Source organism: Peromyscus leucopus, chromosome 3, assembly GCF_004664715.2.
Source record: "Peromyscus leucopus breed LL Stock chromosome 3, UCI_PerLeu_2.1, whole genome shotgun sequence".
Classification (NCBI taxonomy): domain Eukaryota; kingdom Metazoa; phylum Chordata; class Mammalia; order Rodentia; family Cricetidae; genus Peromyscus; species Peromyscus leucopus.
In genome coordinates this window covers 108160943-108184383 of record NC_051065.1, presented here as the reverse complement: position 1 = coordinate 108184383, position 23441 = coordinate 108160943, and the positions used below count along the sequence as shown (strand labels likewise).

Genomic DNA, 23441 nt, shown 5'->3' with positions numbered 1-23441 from the left:
GTAGAAAATTCTATTTTAAAATCATATTTACTTAAAATTATATTCATCTGGGACTGGAGAGATGGCGCAGGAGTTAAGCACACTTGCTTTTTTTTTTCCTTCCAGAGGATCTGAGTTTGGTTCTCAGCATCTCTATCAGGTTGCTCACAACCATCTGTAAAGCTCCAGGGGAGCCAGTGCGGCTAACTTTCTCGGGTACCTGCACTGTGTGCACATACCCCAAAGCAAGTCACACACAGTATGGTAGTTTGAACGTAATTGGCCCCCATAATTTCATAGGAAGTGGCAATATTAGGAGGGATGGCTTTATTGGAGTATGTCTTTGTTGGAGGAAGTGTGTCCCTGTAGGGGTGGGCTTTGACAGTTCCTATGCTCAGGATACCACCCAGTGTCTCAGCCAAGTTACTGTTGCCTGCGAGATGTAGGGCTCTCAGCTCTTCTCCAGCACCATGCCTGCCTGCACACCACCATGCTCCCCACCATGATGATAATGGTTTGAACCTCTGAACTGTAAATGAGCCACCTCAATTAAATGTTTTCCTTTATAAGAGTTGCCATGATCATGGTGTCTCTTGGCAGCAACAGAAACCCTAACTAAGACACACACCTACACGTGACTAAAAATAAAAATAAATGTTTAGAAAATGTGTTTGAGATAAAGTCTCACTGTACCTAGGAATGAGCTGGTTTTGAACTCATGGCTGAGTCTCCTGCCCCAGCTTCCCTAGAACCCGGAGTACAGGTGAACCGCCACTCTCTCCTTGCCCTCACCTTTTCTCAGTCCATGCTTTCATACTTCTGGGGATGGGTACCTCATTCCCTCAGGACAACCTTTCTAATTACAGCCCTGCTCTTCCAGAAGGCTCTCTCTGGGCCCAGACCAGGTATTGTTGTTCTCTGGGGACATCTTATGGGCCCTTGGTGTGCCCTCTGGGCCCCCAGACTCTGAGCTCCCTGCTCAGGAGTCTCTAAAATGCTTCTTTATAGGGCCTGGGCCTTCCTGGCCTCGGCTTGCCCACAGCCCATCTTTCTCACGGGGCCCAGCACCCACGGGCCCCATGAGGACCAACCCACAGCAGATATCACCTCTCTGTGCCTGAGTTCAGAGCCATCAGAGATGGCTGTGCCCCCTAGAGAAAGCTGTGTCCACAGCAGAGAGCAGAAGGTCGAGCATGTCTACCAAAATGCTGAGCTCTCCTGTCTCAACTTAGGTTTCTCAACTTAGGCCTGGATTCTCTGGCATGGGAGGGCTGTGGGTATAGCTTGGTCGTAAAGTACTTGCTTAGCAAGTGAAAGACCTGGGTTTGATATCCAACACTGTAAATAAGATAAAGTAAAAGTAATAAAGTTATTAACTATATTAATTTTAAAGGGGAAAAACAAAGAAAACAAATACAAGCTCAAATGAATAAAGAAAATGAATACATCTCACCTAGAATATCACACCTAGAATGGGGTTAATTTTTTTTTTTTTTCAAGACAGGGTTTCCCTGTGTAACTTTGGAGGCTGTCCTGGAACTCGCTCTGTATCCCAGGCTGGCCTCGAACTCACAGAGATCCGCCTGGCTCTGTCTCCCAAGTGCTGGGATTAAAGGCGTGCACCACCACCACCACCACCACCACCACCACCACCACCACCACCGCCACCGCCCGATTGGGGTTCAATTTTTTTTTTTTTTTAATTAATTGTTTTCAAGGGAGTAACAGGTAACTTGAAGATCTTGCAAGACTCTCAAGCCTGGAACCTCTGAGGCTTGTGAAAGGTGGAAAGAGACTGAGGGATTCTCTCAGTGGCAGCTGCCTCTGATGGTGGCTGCTCAGGGAAGCTTCATAAGGGAGTTCACAACCTCCCAGGTCCAGCTGTCTACCTTCCAGAACAATCCAAGCGGTTGACATCAGTCAACATCAGAGCTCTCTTGGAACTGCACAAGCGCTGAGGGTCCCCGGCCGCTCTGCGCGCCCTCTGCTGGCACCTGGGAGTAGCTGCAGCTCTCTCGCTGGGGAAAACGACTGGGACTCTGAGCTAAGGGTGGGGAAGGCCAGTCAACTTACGTAAACTGTGCTCCACGGTGCACATGAACACTCAACAAGAGGAAAGTATTTAAAGCAAGCGGTCAGAAAACACGTGGGAAGCCACTAAGTCTAGCACATGGGTGCAGGACTCAGGCAGAAGTGCTCCCAATTCTGGTCATCAGCGGTGTCACCTGGTCTCAAATAGAAACAGGGGCGGGAGGCAGCGGCCAGACAGCATGGAGGCGTGGAGGAGGCTTTAATTAAAGCATTTAATGCACTCGGCAATCTTTCTATTTTTTTTTTCCCCAAGGCTGAAGTCTCACCCGTCCCCATCCAGAGTTCCACTAATGACAAGCAAGGGTCATTCATAACTTGTCAAGTTCAGCAAATAATTCCCGGGGCCAGGCCCTGTGCGAGCACAAAACAACAAAATGCAGGCTGAGAGGTGTGCAGAGATAAGAATAGCTCACTGTGCATCAGGCACCGTGGCCCTGCCTACAGAGTTCAGTCCTCACTTGGGTCCTCACAGTCCCATATTAAAGGTGAGGAAGATAAACCAGGTTCAATAACTCCCTCACACATTCATAGCTGGAATGGCACTGGAGCGGCCAGGCTCTTTTGTTGCAGGAGTTTCTAGTTTCCTGGCCACAGATCTGTCTAGGAAACACACATTTGTCCTTGGGAAATAACACATGAAGTACTACCTGTGGGAAGGGTCGGGAGAATGGACACTGGAAATGCGTCTAGCCAGGTGAGGAGTGGGTAAGGGGATAGGGAGGGATTCCGAGGCAGAGAAGAGCTTGTGCAAAGACAGGGAGGTGGAGAACAGTCCGTAAACAAGGAACGGGGTCGGCTGGAATGCAGCTGCTGCTGGAATGCAGCTCAGCGGTAGAGTACTGGCTGGCATGGCAAGGCCCCAGGTCTCAGCTCCAGTAGTGCAACACCAAACCAAACCAAAACACCAAGCAAAGGAAACAAAATGTAGCCTGGCAGAAATGTGTCTGGAATAGGCTCCGAGTGTTGTCCAATGGGAGGCTCCCAGTTCAAGTGTCCTCCTTACTAGAAACAACCCAAGGCTTTCAGAATGAAGGATAGAGGCCTGGGTGATCCCTGTTTCTGTTCCCTCACGAGAGGGATATGGGTCCTACCCCATTCCTCACATCAGCTGGGGTCCATCATGGAGCTGGGGACCCACCTAGGGAGGGAGAGAGCCTGGTTGGTAGAGGGTCTGTCTGGACAGGAAGACCAAGGCTCATGGAGAAGAAAGGGGTTCACAAGCCCCCCTCCTAACTGAGAAGCTATGAATAGTTGATGGCTCCTGGGGAAGCAGAGTCAGTTTTCTTTTCTTTTTCTTTCTTTCTTTCTTTTTTTTTTTGGTTCTTCGAGACAGGGTTTCTCCGTGTAGTTTTGCACCTTTCCTGGAACTCACTCTGTAGACCAGGCTGGCCTCGAATTCACAAAGATCCACCTGCCTCTGCCTCCCAAGTGCTGGGATTAAAGGCGTGCGCCACCATGGCCTGAGTCAGTTTTCTTTAAGGGTTTGACTGTGCTCCAGTGCATGGTCCCCACCCCGGAGCTTGTAGGCAGCACAAATTGGACGGAATGGGTTATTAAAAAAAAAAAAAAAAAAAAAAAAAAAAACAGAAAGAAGACATCAAGCTATAGGGAGGAGTAGGGAGGAGGTGCTGGTGTATCCAGGAAGATGTAAGGGAGTAAGCAGGGTGACCATGACCGAGACACGCTGTATGAAGCCGGGCACGGTGGCATTGCGAGGCCCCGGTGGCACACGTCTTTAACCCCAGCAGAGCAGGAGGCAGAGGCAGGCTGATCGCCATGAATTTGAGGCCAGCCTGGTCTACTTAGTGAGCTTCAGGCTAGCCAGGGCTACACATCGAGACCCTGTCTTAAATAGAAAAGAAAAAGAAAAAAAAAAAACCTAAAAGCATTGTATGAAATTATCAAGCAGTTCATTAATAATATTTTCGAGGCCAGGAGGTGGTGGCGCACGCCTTTAATCCCAGCACTCAGGAGGTAGAGCCAGGCAGATCTCTGTGAGTTCGAGGCCAGCCTAGTCTACAGAGTGAGATCCAGGACAGGCACCAAAATTACACAGAGAAACTCTGTCTCGAAAAAAACCATAATAATAATAATAATAATAATAATAATAATAATATAATATTTTTGGAAGAAAAAGCAAAAAAGAGGTAATTAAAGTTATGAGTGTGTCCTAATTCTTATTAGAGAAAATCTGGACAGTAATATACATAGAAAAACAACCATGTGAAGAGATGGAGGAGGCTGCTACCCACAAGCCAAGGAGCAAGACTCAGAAGGACCCATCTTCTGGAAAGCAGTATTTTAAGTCCCTTAGCTTCAGCAGCTGGTGATGACTGACACACCACCCTTTGTGGTTTTCGGAAGGAGGTCAGTCTGTATTTCTCGGTGTTTGAATCTAGGCTGGTCTTGTGAGTTACTTTGGCCAGCAGAAATGATACTGGCATAGCTTAGAGCTCAGGTCTAAGGAACCTCCTTTGCTTCTGCCTGCTCTCTTTTTGTGAATAGGCCTGAGACCATCTTCTGGAACAGGCGAGAAAGAGTAGGAAATAATAAACCATTTGTTTCAGCTGGGGCCCGAAACCTGCAAGAGTCTGCTGAGATCAGCAAAGGCCGTTGGCTTCTCCAGAGCCTGTCAGGCCCTCTGGGGCTGCTAAACAGGGAGGCTTGTGTCTAACCGAGGTAGCACAGGGTGCAGCCAGTGAGGAAGGGCAGCAGGCAGGCTGCTGCAGCTGTCCCACAAGAGATGGCAGGGTGACTGTCTTGCTGTGAGACTAGACATCATCCAGATCTAGTCAGTGGCAGGACCTGCTGATGGATTGGAAGTAGGCATGAGCAGAGGAATCAAGGTGTCCAAGGTTTCCACTCAGAGCATCTGGGTGGGCAGAGATGCCCACAGACTCTGCAGGCCTAGCAGGCTTGGGCTAGGTTCTAGACAGAAAGATATGTCTAGGTTCAGTTGAAGGCCCTGGGCCTGTACAGAACAGGACAGTGTGTCCTGCTGTGGCACATTTCGTATTGGCTGTTCAGTGTGGTCATCACAGTTGAAGGAGGCTAATTTCAGGCCAGCGGTACAGCTACTTGGGGATGGGGCATGAGTTTCCTTTGCTGGACACAGGCTGCTGACTGAAAATATGGACTAGCCAAACCTCAGCTTTTGAAACCTTGGCCATTTGAGTGGGTCTTAAGTGGCTATATGGCACCCTCTGGTGGCTGGCATAGCTCTTCACGCCCCTCTGATTATCCTGAACCCAGTCCTGCATTTGGATTGGGGTAAACTGACCTGCCCAGAAAGCTTGTAAGCCTGGGAGATGGATGCCTCGCCACAACTTGCCTTGCTGAGTGGACCAGAGAGAGAGAGACAGTGAAACTAAATCTCAGCCGATCAAATGGTTGCACCTGGGGACGGAAGTCTGGATGAGGAGGCAGCTTGAGGGGCCTGTCCCATGTTTATCTTTTTGTTCATTTTTTAATCTTTCTCACTTATCTTTTAAGCATTTATCTCTTCTTTCAGTACATTTGAAAAATAAACATGGAAGAAACAAGCAAGCCATAGCCACGGTGAAGAGTAGGACTCACTCTGGCCTGGGCCTCTCAGACCCAGGGTCAATACTGTCACAAGTGATGTTTCAAGCCAGAGACCCAGTGTGCACCCTTTAACTGACATTTATCTGGCAGTTGGTTGTGTGCTGAATACCCTTGCTATAAGAAAAATTCCTTATGTGGATGTGCCTGTGTTTATGTGTGCAGTTTTGTGTGTGTGTGTGTGTGTGTGTGTGTGTGTGTGTGTGTGTGTGTGTGTTGTGAGATATTTGATCACACTGTGAAACCTGACACTGTGTTAATAAAATCAACTTTGGATCAGGATATGAAGCCAGCAACTAGTTGACAGGAATTAGCCATAGAGAGAAAGGAGGAGCCAGGAATATGGATAGTCACACGGGAAGGAGTGGGGAGGGACTTGGAGTTGAGAGGTCTTTTTTGGTTTGGGATAGCTGGAGAGACACTCTCTTGCTGGGTCTCTGGCCAAAAAGGAAGGTTAGCTGGTTGGTTCTCAGTATCTCTGAGCTAGCAGGTTTTTACCCCAACATCTGACTCCTGAGTCTTCATTGGTAAATAGAACAATAGAGATTTAATTAAAGCTATATTTGGCAGCATCGGCTGAACCAGAAGTCCTGCCAGGCTAACAACACAAGTTTGCATAGGAAAGCTTGAGGTCAACGTTGGGTATCTTCCTTATTCACTACCGTCCACACTGTTTTTTGAGACAGAGTCTCTCACTGAACTGGAAGCTCACCAGTTTGGCTAGACTGGCTATCCACTAAGCCCCAGGGATCTACCTGTCTCTTCCTTTCCAGTAGGGAGAAGTAGGAGTGAGAACTTTCTCCACACACACTTTATTGTAGGCATGTCCTGCCACACCTGGCTTTCTGTGGGTGCCAGGGATCCAAACTCAGGTCCTCATGCTTGAGAGCCAAGCACTTTATTGGCTTAGCTACTTCCCGGCCCCTGCCCTTGCTGGTTGTTTGGTTGTCTGGTTGGTTTGAGACAGGGTCTGGTGTAGTTGGAGCTGAGCTCAATCTGTAGAATTGAGGCTGCACTCGAACATGGGATCTTCCTTCTTCTGCTTCCCAATTGCTAGACTTACAGGCTTGTGCCACCACCTCTGGCTCATCCTTGCCACTTTTGACTTCTGCATCTTGCACCGAGAGCTCAAGGTCCCAATCCCTTGGACTGAGAAGTGTAAGATTTGCTGTTACCAATGACTGAGGGTTTAGACGCTCTGAGCTGAGCTCTGCTACACTTTTGAGGACACCTAGGATTGAGGGTCCCAGCCCCCTGTGCCAGAGGCTTCTCCTTGCCTACTGAATTTTCATCTGGGTGAAAAAGCCCCTCTCTGCTTATTTCCTGAGCCATCCTTTGCCCTCTCCTTCCCTTAGACACAGCCTAGTCCAACACGCCATCGGCCTGTCCTGTAGACCAGGGCAAAGTATTTCTGTCATCAGTCATGTTTCCTTGTGCCATCAGCAGGATGTGCCAACCTCAACTCTCAGAACCATAGCATTAGGCAGAGGCCTGGGCCTGGTGTTGGGTGCAGCTGGCCCTTTGGGAAGTTATGTGATGTGCTCAGTTTCCTCTGATGTAAGTTTACCCACACCACCATTTCCTCTTCAGTACCCGTCTTCTTAATACCCTGTCTATTCCTGGCCTATGGTTGATGCCCACAAGATGCTGACTAATATGGGAAGTCTCGGAAGTCAGGCCTTCACAGATGAAGGGATGTGAGCATTGTGAAGACCTCAAAGCAAGATGACAGAGTTCTGCACTCACCAGCAATGAGTCTTGGGCAAAGCATCTAACCTCTCCATTTGCAGCTTCTTTATAGCGTGGTATCTTATAAGAGTGCATGAAGATTAAATGAGTTAAGATGCTTAAAGCCCATAGAGCAGCCTGTCATGTACAACTCACTTGGTAAATATTAGTCCTTATTATTATTAAAAAGGAAGTAGTATTGGTAGGAAGTGAGGGAGGGATGGGAGGAGAGGAGGGGGGAAACTGGATTTGGGATATAAAATAAACAAATAAATTTAACTATTTAATAATAAAAAATATGAAATTCCTATTAAAATTGAAAAAAAAAGGAAGCAGTAAAAGAATTGTCCAAAGACCAAATAAGGAACACATTGTTTATAAACTCTAATGCACACAAGCTGGTCTATTGCATAATCATTTTTTTATTTTTTATGTGTATGGGTGCTTTGCCTGCATGTATGTCTGTGTACCACATGCACTTCTGGTGCTCATGGATGTCAGAAGAGGGCATCAAATCTCATGGAACTGGAGTTACAGTTAGAACCCGCAGTGTAGATGCTGGGACCCTAACTGGCATCCGCTGGAAGGGCAACAAGTTTTTGTTGTTGTTGTTGTTGTTTGGTTTTAGTTTTAGTTTTTGGTTTTTTGAAACAGGGTTTCTCTGTGTTGTAGCCTTGGCTGTCCTGAAACATGCTCTAAAGACCAGGCTGGCCTCCAACTCACAGAGATCTGCCTGCCTCTGCCCCCTGAGGATCAAAAGATTAAATGATATGATTAAATCATAGGATTAAAGGCATGCACCACCACTGCTGGCTGCAGCAAGTGTTCTTAATCACGGATCCATCTCTCCAGCCCTTGATTTTGTTTTTTGGAGACAGGATCTCAAGTAGCCCAGGCTGGCCTTGATCTCACTATGTAACTGGGCTGTTCTTAAATTCCTGATCCTCCTTCCTGTTCCTCTCAAGAACTCAGACTGCAAGTGTGTTGTTCCACCATGCCCAGAATGTCACTCTCGTTCTTAAAATGTCAGTAGAAGGCTGGGGGTGCAGCTCATTACCTGCCTAATGCATGCAAAGATCCATTCCTAGCACTTGAGTGGCCAACCCACTGACTTACATACTGATCTACAAGCTGCCCAGCGTGTTTCCATTGCTTTTGGAGCACATGAGGTGTGAGTGTGATGTCGGTTTTGTAAACGATGACAGGCTAAATCATGGTTGAACTGGAAGGTCATTCCCTGGCCTCAAATAGTCCTGCCTATCAGATTCTGCCTCATTCCGGGATTTGGTGGGGGGAGGGAGCATTCTGAAAGTGCCAACAGAGAGGCTTGTGACAGGTAGTTAGGCTTGCCCCTGGCTTGATGGTAAGTCACCATCTTGGCAGAGTTCAACGTTATAGGGAAAGCAGGTTTGAGATGTGGCTCGGTGACATAGCATTTATCTAGCCTGTGTGAGACTCCGGGTTCCAACTCCAGCACTGGCAGACAATAAAGCCCCAAACCAAACACACAAAAATAGTCACCAATTTGGAAATAAAAAGGGACTGTCTGTCTTGGAGCCCATTTTACACGTGCATGTGGGAGAACGGAGGACAGAAGGAAAGGGACACACAGAGTTTGAAAGTAAGGTTTTCTTGCAGTGGGAACTCGGGTCTGTGGAACCCTAGTTCTTGCCCAGCAGTTGCCCCCTCCATACTCAATGCTGTCTCCAAGTTGGGAGCCCCACTGCGTAAGTGTTGAGCTGGGGGGGGGGTCGGGGTACAGTGATCAGCTTAGGCCAGAGACCCACTGAGAGAGTCACTTCACTTTATCTGTACAAGGAGGTAGAGACTGTGACCACAGGTCACCTTCAGATAGTAATTCCCCAAGAGCCACAGCCATGATGGGCTGGGATGGCGGCAAGAGGGATGGAGGCCACCTTCTGGTTCCAAAGCCCTGGATCTTCCCTGAAGCCCCTGCTTCTGAAGCCCAGGTTACTGCAAAGTCTACATGGTGTGCTGGCTATAAAGCAAACAGACCTCAGTGACAGATAAGTCTGTCTCTACCCTGTGGTGGTTTCACGGTGCAGCTAGGTGCAGAGGCGACTGGTCTGCCGCACTGTCTTTTGCAAATGCCACTTAGTTTGCAGAGTTCTAGCTAACTCCATACCCTTTTTTTTTTGTTTTGGTTTTGCTTTTTGAGATGAGGTTTCATGTATTCCAGATTGGCCTTGAACTTGCTATATAGTTAAATGTGGTGGTATTGTGTTTCCCCGAAATATTGGCACCCTAATAAACTTATCTGGTGTCAGAGAACAGGACAGCCACAATATTAAACATAGAGGATAGGCAGTGGTAGCACACACCTTTAATCCTAGCATTCCAGAGGCAGAAATCCCTCTGGATCTCTGTGAGTTCAAGGCCACATTGGAAACAGCCAGGCATGGTGACACACGCCTTTAATCCCAGAAAGTGAGCCTTTAATCCCAGGGAGTGATGGCAAAAACAGAAAGATATATAAGGCTTGGAGACCAGAAACTAGAAGCATTTGGTTGGTTAAGCTTTTGGCTGGTTAAGCATTTAGGCTTTGGAGCAGCAGTTCAGCTGAGACACATTGGGATGAGGACACAGAAGCTTCCAGTCTGAGGAAACAGGACCAGCTGAGGAATTGGCGAGGTGAGGTAGCTGTGGTTTATTCTGCTTCTCTGATCTTCCAGCCTTCACCCCAATAACTGGCCTCAGGTTTGATTTTATTAACAAGACCTTCTAACAATTCATGCTACAGTTGAAAATTATCTTAAACTTCTGGCCTCTATCCCTAGAGTATTGGGGTTACAGGTATGGGCATATGGTGAAAATTGAACCCCAATCGGGTCACCTCCCAGTCCCTGACACTCCTTTTCAACCTCTCTACGCTCCTGTGGCTCTATCACATGTCTTTCTGTCTCTTCAGGGTGCTGAACATACTTTCAGTCCCTCACACTCAGAAACTTTAAAAACTTTTTTTTTTAAACAAAATTTTGTGTGTGTTTTGCCTGCATGTATGTATGTGCATCTCATGCGTGCAGTGTCCATGGAGGCCTGAAGAGGGCATCGGATATTCTAGAACTGCAATTACAGACAGTTGGTAGCAGACAAGCACTTGCTCAAACTCGAGTCCTTTGGAAGAGCATCCAGTACTATTAACCACTGATGCATCCTCAAAAACCCTCAGGGACTTTTTAATGGGCTCTGAATAAAGTTAACGTTGCAGGCACGTTATTTAAGAGTCTAAGCTTTGGTTTCTCCACCTATAGGGTGGGTGAGGGCGAGTGGTAGGCTTCCCAAACCTGCTACATGTTGCTAGAACCTGAGAGAATTTCTCAGTCACAAAGCTCCGCCTCCTCCTCCTGGGCCCACCCCATTGAGACTGCACCTGCGCGGAAGCCTCTGCCTTCCCATTTCAGGCCACACTGTCTCGGTCCGCTCTGAGCGCTCGAGGACTCGGCGCTCGACCGCCGTGTGTCAGTCTGCCTTCCGGTTTCTCCCCAGGCGCGCCTGCCGAGCACCGAGCCGCCGATAGCGATGGCTACCGCGAGTCTCTGAGGAATCCTGGAGGCCCAGAGTCGCGGCCGGAGGTCGAGCGTAGACTGCCGGCCGCGTTTCGGAAGCCTCAGGGCGCGAGGGACGGTGCCGGCCAGCTCGGAGCCGCCACCGAGAACGCGGCGGTGGCGGAGGTGGGTGTGACGTGTGGTTTGAGGCGACGAGGCGGTGGGGGAAATGAGAGGTTCTGCGGGCCTCTGCGCGTCCCTGCCCCGACCGTGTTGCGTGGCGCCCGCAGAGTCGCGGTCGGTCCTGCGGGTGCACGTGGCCGTGCGGACCTCTGCGGTGCCCCGGGCTGGGTTCTTCACGCCGGTCGGGATGCGAGGGTTTGTTTGCACGCCTGGGCTTGTGGTTGCGGCATCGGTTTCGGTGGATTGTGGTGGCGCATAATTAAGTGACTTGACGTTTAGAGTCTCTCACTTCGTTCACTCCTGGAGCCCTATTAATGCTGTTCTAGTGGTGTGTGTGTGTGTGTGTGTGTGTGTGTGTGTGTGTGTGTGTGTGTGTGTGTGTGTCTAATGCTGTTCTAGTGTGTGTGTGTGTCTGTCTAATGCTGTTCTAGTGTGTGTGTGTGTGTCTGTGTGTCTGTGTCTGTGTGTTTGTGTCAGACACCGCGCCAGATGAGCTCTATTAATGCTGTTTTAGTGTGTGTGTGTGTGTCTAATGCTGTTCTAGTGTGTGTGTGTGTGTGTGTGTGTGTGTGTGTGTTGTGTGTCTGTGTCAGACACCGCGCCAGATGAGCTCTGATGGTGATGGCGAAAATCACAGGCTCCCCTCGCTGCCTGTGGTCTTGTATTATTTAGTCATTTCACAGGTATGCTGCCCACGGAACCCGAGGCAGCTGTTGTGAAGGCATCTTTGCCAGCGCCTGCCTTGAGTAAGGGGCGTTTCTCCAGGGTGAGATTTGAGCTGCTGTGTGTGACCAGGGTGGATGGGAGCGGCTTCTGTTTGACTTCTTGTTAGGGATGAGTGCAGGACAGGAGGAGGAGGAAGCTGTCACCCTCAGAGGATCCCGTCAGCTACTGCTTGAGGCGAGAACAGGTCGGACCTGACGCTGACTGTTTCATTGATGCCTCATGCCTTTCTGGGCAGACTCTGTATGTGTGTAGTCATCAGATTTACTTATTCACTTATTTTCGAGACAGGGTCTCACTAGGTAGCCATGTCTGGCTTGGAACTTGCCATGTAATCCAGGCTGGCATCACACTTACAGGCATCCCTCTGCTTCTTCTACCTCCCCGAGTGCTGGAATTAAAGGCGTGTGCTATCGTGCTGGTCAGATTTCTTAATTTCTTAATCTTATTCTTAAGGGAAACAACAGGCCCCTGGTGTCCCATTTACTTATTTTCTGAGTTGCTGCCACCCTTCAGCTTTGAGGACTAGAGGGTGCCCTCCTCATTGCCCTCTGCAGTCCGTCCAAATCACCCCGCAAGTCTAGCTACACAAACTCTCCCACTCTGTGCTGTGATTTGTGGCCTCCAGGTCTTGGAGACAGATTTCTTGGGTTTTGTCTTGGTCTAAGAATTTGAGAAACAGTTTGTTTTCACAAACTTGTACCAAACATTAACCTTGTTGTTACAAACATGTACCTTTGTTGAACTGTGGGAAGAACAAAGAAACCTTTTGTTTGCTACTAATTTGCCTCAAATGACTTGTGTTTTTCTTAGATTCCTCCTGCTGAAGAGAGGAAATCTCATCCAAGGCCACAATGTCACTTCCAGATTATCCGTTCACTGCCTGCTTAAGCTAACACTGCCAGAACCCTGCTCCCTTGGGAGGAATCAAGCTGACTTGGCATGAGGGTCCTGCCTTCCTGGGGTTGAGAGAAGCACAATTATGGCTTCTCTTGATGACCCGGGAGAAGTGAGGGAAGGCTTCCTGTGCCCTCTGTGCCTGAAGGACCTTCAGTCTTTCTATCAACTTCAGTCACATTATGAAGAAGAACACTCAGAAGATCGTGATGTCAAAGGACAAATTAAAAGTAAGAGGCGAGGGTTTTTTTCATTTCATTTTGTTAAAGAGACCTTACTTAATAGAGTAGATTTATAGGCTTTCATGTTCCCACTGGGTTATGATGCTGATAATAACAGTAGCAAGCAGATATCCAGTACTCTTTATTCTCTGCATTGATGTTTCTCTTTGTGTATTTATTTACTTTTTTTTTAAGACAAAGTCTCTCTATGTAGTCCTGGCTGCCCTGGAACTCAATATGTAGACCAGCCTGGCCTCACAGAGATCTCTCTGCTTCTACCTCCTGAGTGCTGGGGTTAAAGGTTTGTGCCACCAGGCCCGGCCCTTATTTATCTTATTTAATACACATGACAGCTATGCTACTGTGAGTTTCATTTTGTTGGCTAGGTTACCAGATTAAGAGAGATTAGATAACCTACCCAAAGTCACCCAAATGGAGTAAGCCTGGCTTTAAGCTAATAAACATAGCCACTGTAATCTGTTGTCTCTTACTGGATTACTTAGATTATCTCACCCTCAGCCTGGGATGGTTTGACAGGAATGCTTATCCTTTGCTATAAAAGTGGAGGCCCAGCTGGGCAATTGTGGTCCAGTCCTTTAATCCCAGTGCTTGGGAGGCAGAGGCAGGCAGATCTCCATAAATTTGAGGCCAGCTTGGTCTACAAAGTGAGTTCTAGCACAGCCAAGGCTACACAGAGAAACCCTGTCTCCAAACAAAACAAAACAATAACAGCAAAAAGTAGAGGCCCAATACACACCACTTGCCTATTACTAATTTAAGCCTTTCTACCATCCCTCCTTCCTTGGCTAGACCCTGCCTTCTGCAGCTCAGGAAAAGGAATTTAACAGTTGAAATAGAGACAGTATTTCTCTGTGTAGCCATGGCTGTCCTGGAACTCACTCTGTAGACCAGGCTAGCCTTGAACTCAGAGATCCCCCTGCCTTTGCCTCCTGAGTGCTGGGATTAAAGGCATGTACCACTACTGTCCAGCATTTTTTTTTAAAGCTTCCAGTTGTACAGAGAAATCTTCAAAGATAATTTTGACTGTACCTATTATTCTAACCTTCAAATAAGTCTCTGCTCCTCTGGAGCTCACTTTTCAAGTGAGCTAAGTTTCATCTCCCATGTGGCAGCATTTCTGGAGATCACAAGAGTCAGAATGTGGACACTTGATTTATAATCTGTGCTGGGTGGAAAGAAGGGCTGAACCACTAGATGGTGTTTCTAGTGGACTCTGTTCTCTAGACATGTGACTCACATACTCCTTATAGTCAAATATTTGTCCCTGGACTTCCATACTCCATTTTTCAGTTCATTTAAAAAAAGAAAATGAGTCAGGTGGTGGCGGCAAATGCCTTTAGTCCCAGTAATCCAGAAGTAGAGGCCGGTGGATCTCTGTGAGTTCAAGGCCAGCCTGGTCTACATAGCAAGTTTCAGGACAGCCAAGGCTACACAGAGAAACACTATCTCAAAAAACAAAAACAAACAAACAAACAAAAAATGCTGGGAATATCCAACATAACATTTGTTACAACTTCCATACAAGAACATGATGAAGTCAGACATTTTCAGAATCCTCAGTGCTGTGATTGTCCAGGAAACTGCTGACTCTAGATGCTGAAGCAGAACTAGAATCTGCTAAAGGGAGTCCAGGAAAGGGTGGTGCTTTGTAATGTTGGCAGTTTCTGTCATATGCATTGTCATGTCACTACTCTCCCAGCAACCCTACTGGAAGATGTGTGGTGTAATTTTATAGGTTAGTATGGCTCAGAGTTGACCAGTAATGTTTCCAAAGCCACACAGCAATTGGCAGAAATAGGCCTGGATCCCAGATCTTTTGCCACAAGTCTAATGTAGCTTTTTCTGCAAGGCATCTCTGATGGTGAAAGACTCTTCTATTCTGATCACAGCATACTTTGCAACTTCCAGGAAAAACAAGGGGGCGGGGAGAAATCCCCAAACCAGATTATCTAAGCTTCCTGTGGACAACCAAAAGGTTTCAAAGAGCTTCCTATCTTGGCATTGCTGACCTCAGTCATACACCATGCTACTCAGAGGACTAGATGACTAGATAGGCCAGGCTGTAGAAAATTTAGAGGTGTTCTCAGACTTCCATGGTAACCTTTTACTTTTTAAATTTTTATTATTTTTATTTTATGGATACGGATGTTTTGCCTATGTGTATGTCTATGCACTGCTTGTATGCCTGGTGCTCACGGAAGCTAGAAGAGAACACTGAATCCCCTGGAACTGGAGTTATGGGCAGTTGCAAGCCCCCATGTGGATGCTGGGGCATTGAACTCAGGTCCTCTGAAGGGCAGCAAATGTTCTTTTTTTTTTTTGGTTCATTCAAAAATTTATTGAGCAGCTAAGGATACAAAGGTATTAAAACATGGTCAGAGATGAGGCATATGCACAAGTGTAGAAAGCAGTAAAGTTTTCTGCATCACAAGAGTGAAAGAAAAATGCTTTAGGAAAATAAGAGATTGCTTCCAGCGTGCAAGGGGGAATGGATGGCCAATCAGGAAAGGGGATTGAGATTAAAATAGAAGACTTCAGTCTGGATTGTGGATGGTACTCAGTATGGACTATATTTGTTTCTCCTTTTCCTCTTTCCCCATCTTTGGGCTTAATTTACCAGTAGTGCCCAGGACTGTTCAATGCGCTTTTTCTATACTTGCTTGCATTTTTGCCTTAATGTCTTCTACAGAACTAGGTCCTTTTGGTGTTTTAGGAGTCTTTCCCTGTTTTTTGAAAGACTCTTGACCCTTTGATCTTGGTGTTGATGGTTTTAAGTCTTTTCCATTTTGGTTTGATTTTTGTGCATTTTTGGCTGGGGTATCTCGTACAGATTTCTTCACTGGAACTTTTTCTTCAGCTTCCTCATCATCAAAATCATCATCATCATCATCCTCATCATCTTCGTCAAGTTTTACTTTTTTCTGTGGAACCTTGTTACCACCTCCAGGAGCAGATCGTTTTCCAGACATACTTAAAAGTTTTACATCCTCCTCATCTTCATCTTCTGACTCTGCATCTTCCTCTACAGCTACTAGGTGCTGTCCACTGATGTGCACAGGCCCTGAACCACACTTCAACCTTAAGACCACAGGTGGTATAATTTCAAAGCCCCCAAGAGAAACTGTTGGTTGTACAGACATTTTCAAAGTTGCCAGTGTTACTTTAATTGGACTGCCTTCATAGTTCATTGCTTCTGCTCTACGATGTGCAATTCGTCTTTGCCCTGCCCTAAACTAACCGTTCTTAGTGATAACTGGTGCTCATTCTCATCATTATCCACCTTAAAGTGATAATCCTTGTCAGCTTTTAGTTCACAACCGAAAAGGTATTCTGAGGCTGAGAGGCTCATGTCATGTCCATGATCTTCCATGAGGTGGAGGCGTGCACTTCGGTGTGAGAAGTCGGACGGAGGGAACTGCCACTGCTCCGCAGACAGACACGCAGACGGAATCACGCCAGGCCAGCAATTTCTTAACTTCTGACCATCTCTACATCTCCTTATGAACTTCTCTCTCTTTCTTTCTTTCTTTCTTTCTTTTCTTTCTTTCTTTCTTTCTTTCTCTCTTTCTTTTCTATTAAGATTTATTTATTTATTATGTATATAGCATGTATGACTACAGGTCAGAAGAGGGCACCAGATCTCATTACAGATGGTTGTGAGCCACCATGTAGTTGTGGGAATTAAACTCAGGACCTCTAGAAAAGCAGCCAGTGCTCTTATCCTCTGAGCCATCTCTCTAGCCCCACAGGAACTTTTCTAATAGAGGAAAATGTTCAGACTGTTTAAAGAATGTTAGAGATGTGAATCTAGGAAATATACATAGCATGAAAATGTGTCATGGAAAGAAACTTTTATAAAGGTCCTCCAGGGCCGGGCGGTGGTGGTGCACGCCTTTAATCCCAGCATCGGATGGCGGATCTCTGTGAGTTTGAGGCCAGCCTGGGCTACCAAGTGAGTTCCGGGAAAAGGCACAAAGCTACACAGAGAAACCCTGTCTCCCAAAAAGAGAGAGAGAGCACAAGAAAAAGACAAAGAAAGAAAAAGAAAAGAAAGAAAGAAAGAAAGAGAGAAAAGAAAGAAAGAAAGAAAGAAGAAAAAGAAAGTCCCTCCAGGATGGGCCTTCTGCAGAGTAGGGTATGGCTCATACAGCACTTGCCAGGCCCTGGCTTCCACACAGAAGGAAAAATACCCTCTTTTTTAAAATTCCTTCTATTTCTACCTCAAAAGAACCAACATTCTTTTAACACTAGTAGTCATTTTGTTAAGATGAAATTCCTTTTTTTTTAAATGTTTCTGATATAAACTTTTTTATTACATTTATTTATTTAGTGTATGTATTTATATATGTGGACACATATATTCTATGACAGTGTATGGAAATCAGAGGACAACTTACGATAATTGGTTCTTTCCTCGTCCTATGTGGGTCCTGGAGATTGAACTCAGGCATTCAGGCTGTAAGCATTACCTGCTGAGCCATCTGGAAGGCCCCATTTTTTTTTTTTTTTTTTTTTTTTTTTTGTTCTGTTTTCAAACAAAGTTTCTTATAGTGCCCAGGCTGGCCTCTAACATAGTGGTGGATGACCTTATACTGATCCACCTGCCTCCACTTAGAGATTCTTGGATTACAGGTATGTCTCACCATGCCCTGGTTGGGTAGATTCTTAGGTTGTAGGTCTTCATGCTTTAGTAGTCCTAGTGCTGGAGAGGCAGAGGTAGGAATGGAGCTTGCTGTAGGTTAGAAGCTGGCCTTTCAGAAAATCAAAAGAGGAAATGAGAGAGAAAGTAGCAAAGATTGACATAGATTTTTTAAAAAGATTTATTTATTTATTATGTATACAGCATGTATGCCTGCAGGCCAGAAGAGGGCACCAGATCTCATTACAGATGGTTGTGAGCCACATGTGGTTGCTGGGAATTGAACTCAGGACCTCTAGGAACAGTGCTCTTAACCTCTGAGCCATCTCTCCAGCCCAGATTTTTTTTTTTTTTTTGAAGCCCCTTTAAAAGCATTTCATCTCTCCACTTGGTTTATTGATCCTTCAAAATTTTATGATGTTTATTTAATTTATTTTAAAATAAGGTCTCTCTGTGTAACTCTGGTTAGCTTGGAACTCACTATGTAGACCAGGATGGCCTTGAACCCACAAATACCTGCCTGCCTCTGCCTTAGTTCTGGGATCAAAGGTGTGTACTGTCATGCCCATAGTATTATATTTGTAAACAATAAGAAATGGAACACTAAAATATTGCACACAGGTATCAGATTTCAAAGGCAGTTTTAAAAATTGCATTTATTCATTTATTTTTGTTTTGGTCCAGGGCATGTGTGATGGCGTGTATGTGGAGGTCAGAGGACAACTTAAGGGAATAAGTTCTCTCCCACCATGTGGGTCCTGGGGATCAGCTCTTCAGGTTTGGTAGCTAGTGCTTTTTACTTGCTGAGCTATCTCACTGGCCTCTTGGGGGCAGTTTTAAACAGACAAGATCAACTCACCATTTTTGAAAAGTGGTATGTAGGTTTGAACCCTGGCCCTAGTCCAGCTGAGGTTAGCCCTTTTACAGTAGGCAGAGGAAAAGGTGGTTGAAAATTGATTGTAGCTTCTGGTTTGTTTTCAGAGATGTATGGATTAGTTAACTGGGCCCCTGAGAAGGCTGCCACGCAAGTTTCTTTGTTATCCAAAGTAATTCAGTCTTGTTTGCAAAATGAAGATGTGTGCTAGGTGTAGTAGCACACATTTTTTTTTCTCCTGAGACAGGGTTTCTCTGTGTACTTTTGGTGCCTGCCCTGGATCTTGCTCTGTAGACCAGGTTGACCTCGAACTCACAGAGATCTGCCTGGCTCTGCCTCCCGGAGTGCTGGGATTAAAGGTGTGTGTGCCACCGCCACCCGGCTTGTAGCACACATCTTTAATCCCAGCACTTCAGTGACAGAGCTAGGTGGATCTCTCTCTGCTAGTTCAAGGCAAAAGTGTTCTATGTAGCAAGTTCCAAGATAGTCAGGGCTACGTAGAGAGAGCCTGTCTCAGACAAACAAAAATCCACTATCCTGGTTCCCCTTTTGAGTTTGATTTGGCTTCTTTTGTTTAGATGGACTATTAAACTTGGGAGTAAGTGCTAACTTAGCCTGTATGTTGGAAACATGAACAGCATTCTGCTGGTGGTGACTTCTGTGGGGTAAAAGGTAATTAGGTGTTTCCCTCAGTGCTGCATTTCTTTGGGGATCCAAATGTTCTTGTGCATTTTAAAATAAGGACGATTATTTTTATATAATCTTGGGCTCATTTGTGGTGTTTTTCATTCCTTCAAGGTCTTGTTCAAAAGGCTAGGAAAGCAAAGAACAAGTTGTTGAAACGCGAAGGGGATGATCGAGTGGAACCAGGGACCCAGGGATATGAATCATTCAGCTATGGAGGGGTTGATCCTTACATGTGGGAACCCCAGGAGCTTGGTAAGAAACTTCATTCCTTCATTCAGTACTTATAGGATAGCCACCCTGTTTTAGGTAATTTTGTTTTTCAGTTTTAAAATTTTATTTCACAATCTCACAATCACACACATACACAATTTGATTATATTTTCCCTGTATTAGTCAGGTTCTCAAAAGAAACAGAACTGATAGAATATGGTCCTGGCAGTTCAGTGGCTGTCTCAAGACTGAAAAGCTGGGAATCTGGTAGTTGTTAGTCTCTGTAGTCACAATCTGGTGCTGTATCCTAGAGGATCCCTGGAGAGCTCCTGGTCTTCAGTCTGTGTTAGAATCCTGAAGAATTTGGATTTAGTACTGGCTGCAGCAACAGGATAGATGAACTTGCCAGCGAGAAGGAGGGCAAGCAGACTAAAAGCAAAGTTTCCTTCTTCCAGTCTTTCACATGGGCTGCCACCAGATTTAATACAGATCTTGTTTCAAATAATCTAATAAAGAAAATCCCTCACAGGAGTCCCCAGCAGCTTGGATTTTAGTTGATTGAGATACAGACATGTTGACGAGCAGGGATTAGTCATCACATCCCCTTTCTACCATCCTCTCTGCTCCCCTCCCCTCCCCAATGAACCCCTTCTTCCCAACAAGTCATCTTCCTACTTGCATTGTTTGAGCTGATTGAGAAAGCTTCAGTAAACCCTAAGGGTTAAGCATTGTATTGGCCTTATGTCTTCACAAGGAGAGAAATGGAAGGAATGAGCTGAGATCTCTTTTAAGTTAGGCAGTGTGTTAAATGTGTTGTATGTGTGGTCTCCTTCAAGTGTCACTGTCCCTGCTGAGGATCAAACAGCTACGAAACTGCAGCAGGAGAATGTCATTCTGGTCTGTCTCCTAGTCACAGACCCATTGACAGATCAGTCTCTTTACAGGTTACCTGACAAGTGATAGGCACTGAGCATCTTACTTTTCTGATGTGCATAATTATGACTTCATCTGCTTAGTTACTTTAAACTGGAAGTGCTGGGGATAGAACTGAGGGCCTTGGCAAGTGTTATGCTACAGAGCTATATACATCCCCAGCTTTACTTCTTTTTCTTTTCTTTTCTTTCTTTCTTTTTTTTTTTTTTTTTTTTTTTTTTTTTTTTTTTTTGAGATAGCTTCTTGCTATGTAGCTTTGGCTGTCCTGGAACCCACTATGTAGACCAGACTGGCTTCAAACTTAGAGATCTGCCTGCCTCTGCCTCCTGAGTGCTGGGATTAAAGATGTTTTCCACTTCACCCAGCTTCTCCTCTACTTTCAAATTGATAAAAATAGTATAAAATTTCTTTTTATGACTATTCAATCTTGTGAATATACCAAACAGCCCCTCACAACAAAATCCAAACCATTGAATTAATATGCTTAGAATGACTTCTAATTGTTGTGTTTTTAAATTGAGACTGGTACTCTCTATTTAGCCTTGACTATCATGGAACTCCCTTTGTAGAACAAGGTAGCCTTGAACTCAGAGAGATCTGCCTGCTTCTGCCTCTGCCTCTAATGCTGGGATTAACGACATGCAGGATTACTGTGCTTTAAATATTGAATTATATGTACAGAAATTACATATTAGTAAAGCTGTTAAAAATATTCCACATTTGCTGAGCTAAAATGTCTCATCTTACATATTCTGTAGCTGTGGATTGGATTGATAACAATCACTAATTTGTTTACTAGAATTTAAAAATTTATTTATCCTTTCATTCAATGCTTATTGCGCATCTATGTGCCTCATCCATGCTGAGTCTGTGCTCTTGACACTGGGCTACAAACTCAGCCCAATAAATACTTTCTGTCCATAAAGTGGATAAGTGATGTTTCTTTCATAGTGGTTTACTTTACTTCCATATTCAAAACCCTTGTGAGATTGCCTGCTCCAACCACTACAATACCCACACATACACAGCATGCACACACAGACATACACATGCACATTTAAATAAAAGTAATAAAAATAAATCTTCAAAGAAAATACAGAGAAAACTAAGGCCCTAAGAAAGGAAGGGGTGTTTACCAGGGTCACTAATTGCCACTGGGGAAGGTGGCATTAAATCCTAGAACTGTGCTGTCCAGTTCAGTAGCCACTAGCTGTATGTGGCTATTGAAATTTCAATAATGAATCAAATAAAATGTAACTGCCATTTCCTCTATTACACACACTTCAGCTGTGCAGTATCCCTCTGTGGTCAGTGGTCTCCCTGTGTGTATGCACAAACATTTTTATCACTGCAGGAGAAAATGGCTTTACAAATAATGCTATTGTTACATGACTTTCTGGGGACCTGTAAAGGAAACACCTGTTCACTTCAAATAAGGAGGATGCAGACAGAACAAAGAAAGTTCCCACCAGTCCAGAGTTTATTAGGGTTATTTACAGGAACATGGTGACTCATAGGCAGCTGCACCACTGAAAAACCCCAACTCCCTGCCCACCAAGCTACTGTTTTATTTTTAATTTTTAAAATGTATTTATTTTTTAAATTTTGTGTGTCTGTGTGTGAGTATGTGCATATATGTATACAGTTGTCTGTGGGGTCCAGAAGAGGGTATCGTATTACCTGGAGCTGAAGTTCCAGGTGGTTGTGAGCTATCTGATATGGGTGCTGAGAGCTGAACTTGGATCCTGCAAGAGCTGTGTGTTCTTAACTGTGAACCCTCTTTCCAGCCCTAAGTTCCTGTTTTCTATGTCTCTAAGTGTACAGCAGAGTGAATGCAAAGCTGGATCCAGAGTACTGTCTAGTGTTGAAGCAGTAGTGGGGGCTATAGGCTCAGACCACATAAGGTACAGATAAAACTGGACGGACGAGGTACCATGTTTATGTGTATGGTGTCCCTGCTCTGATTAGGGATTCTGCTGATCTAAGCAAGCAGTGTCTAGCCATAGGAAGGATGACCTGTTTTGTTACAGTCAGGCACACAGCGGCTTACTGCAAAATGGAGTTACTCTAGTCAGGATTCAGAGGTCTACTTCCATATTTGAGAAATATATCAGCAATTGTGAATTATATTAAAGCTAATAGAAGCATAAAGGAGAAATTTCAGACAAGTGAATTATAATACTTTGTGATAGCTTGTTTCCTAATTGCCACAGTCCTAATTGCTAGAGTGGTCACTGGGAAGAGCACTGAGTACTGGCAGGGTCAGAGGGAAGCATTGGGAACAGATACACTGAGGTCAGATACTACCTGCTAACATTTGTATTGGGACCATTTATGTTGGGTCTTAGATGCTAGACTGAGAAACGCATCTGTTTAACTGTACTAAAAGCATATATAACCACTTACTCTCCCTCACCACCATCCCCCATTTTGAGAAGGGACTATTATTATTATTTGGTTTCTTAAGATAGTTTCTCTATGTAACCCTGGCTGTTCTAGAACTCACTCTGTAGACCAGGCTGGCCTTGAACTCAGATCCACCATCTTCTCCCTCCCAAGTGCTGAGATTAAAGGTGAGAGCCATCACTGCCTGGCTTTTGAGAAGGGATTGCTTTTGTTTTGATAAGAAGCTACATTGTGAGGGCTGGAGAGATGGTTCAGATGGTTAAGAGCACTGACTGCTCCTCCAGAGGTCCTGAGTTCAATTCCCAGCAACCACATGGTGGCTTACAACCATCTGTAACGAGATCTGGTGCCCTCTTCTGGCCTGCAGTCATACATGTTGTATACATAATAAATAAATAAATCTTAAAAAAAAAAAAAGAAAAGAAAAAGAAGCTATATTGTACTAAGTCACAAAGTAGCTAAGTAACTTGTCTAAGGTTACTTAGTATCTAGCAGAATTGAAATTTGAGCTCAGACTAGCTCTAATATGACTTCATCTGCTATGCTTTGTGACCTTTAAAAGTTTGGTAAGGCACTAAAATTTTGAATTTTTAAAAATTTATTTATTTATTTATTTGTTTGTTTATTTATTATGTATACAGCATGTATGTCTACAGACCAGAAGAGGGCACCAGATCTCATTACAGATGGTTGTGAGCCATCATGTGGTTGCTGGGAATTGAACTCAGGACCTCTGGAAGAAGTCAGTGCTCTTAACCTCT

At 45.1% G+C, this 23441-nt stretch overlaps 2 protein-coding genes across 3 annotated transcripts in view; one reads left to right on the top strand and one right to left on the bottom strand.

Annotated features, from left to right (window-relative positions):
- Positions 1-10838: 10838 nt before the first annotated feature.
- Rbsn (rabenosyn, RAB effector) overlaps positions 10839-23441 on the top strand; it is a 28547-nt gene continuing 15944 nt past the window's right edge. The window contains exons 1-3 of one of the 2 annotated variants that reach the window (XM_028854953.2): positions 10839-11072; positions 12606-12919; positions 19243-19383. In XM_028854953.2, the coding sequence (XP_028710786.1) occupies positions 12775-12919; positions 19243-19383 (286 nt within the window). In that variant the 5' untranslated portion in view covers positions 10839-11072; positions 12606-12774. Of the gene's footprint in view, positions 11073-11162; positions 11265-12605; positions 12920-19242; positions 19384-23441 lie in introns of those variants that run through there. The other variant, XM_028854959.2, reaches the window with a different exon arrangement.
- LOC114681516 (nucleophosmin-like) lies at positions 15366-22515 on the bottom strand. Its single transcript, XM_037203928.1, has 3 exons — positions 22510-22515; positions 20560-20563; positions 15366-16124 (listed from the first exon to the last, which is right to left on the bottom strand). The coding sequence occupies exon 3, from the start codon at positions 16117-16119 to the stop codon at positions 15568-15570; it is 552 nt and encodes a 183-aa protein (XP_037059823.1). The 5' UTR covers positions 16120-16124; positions 20560-20563; positions 22510-22515; the 3' UTR covers positions 15366-15567.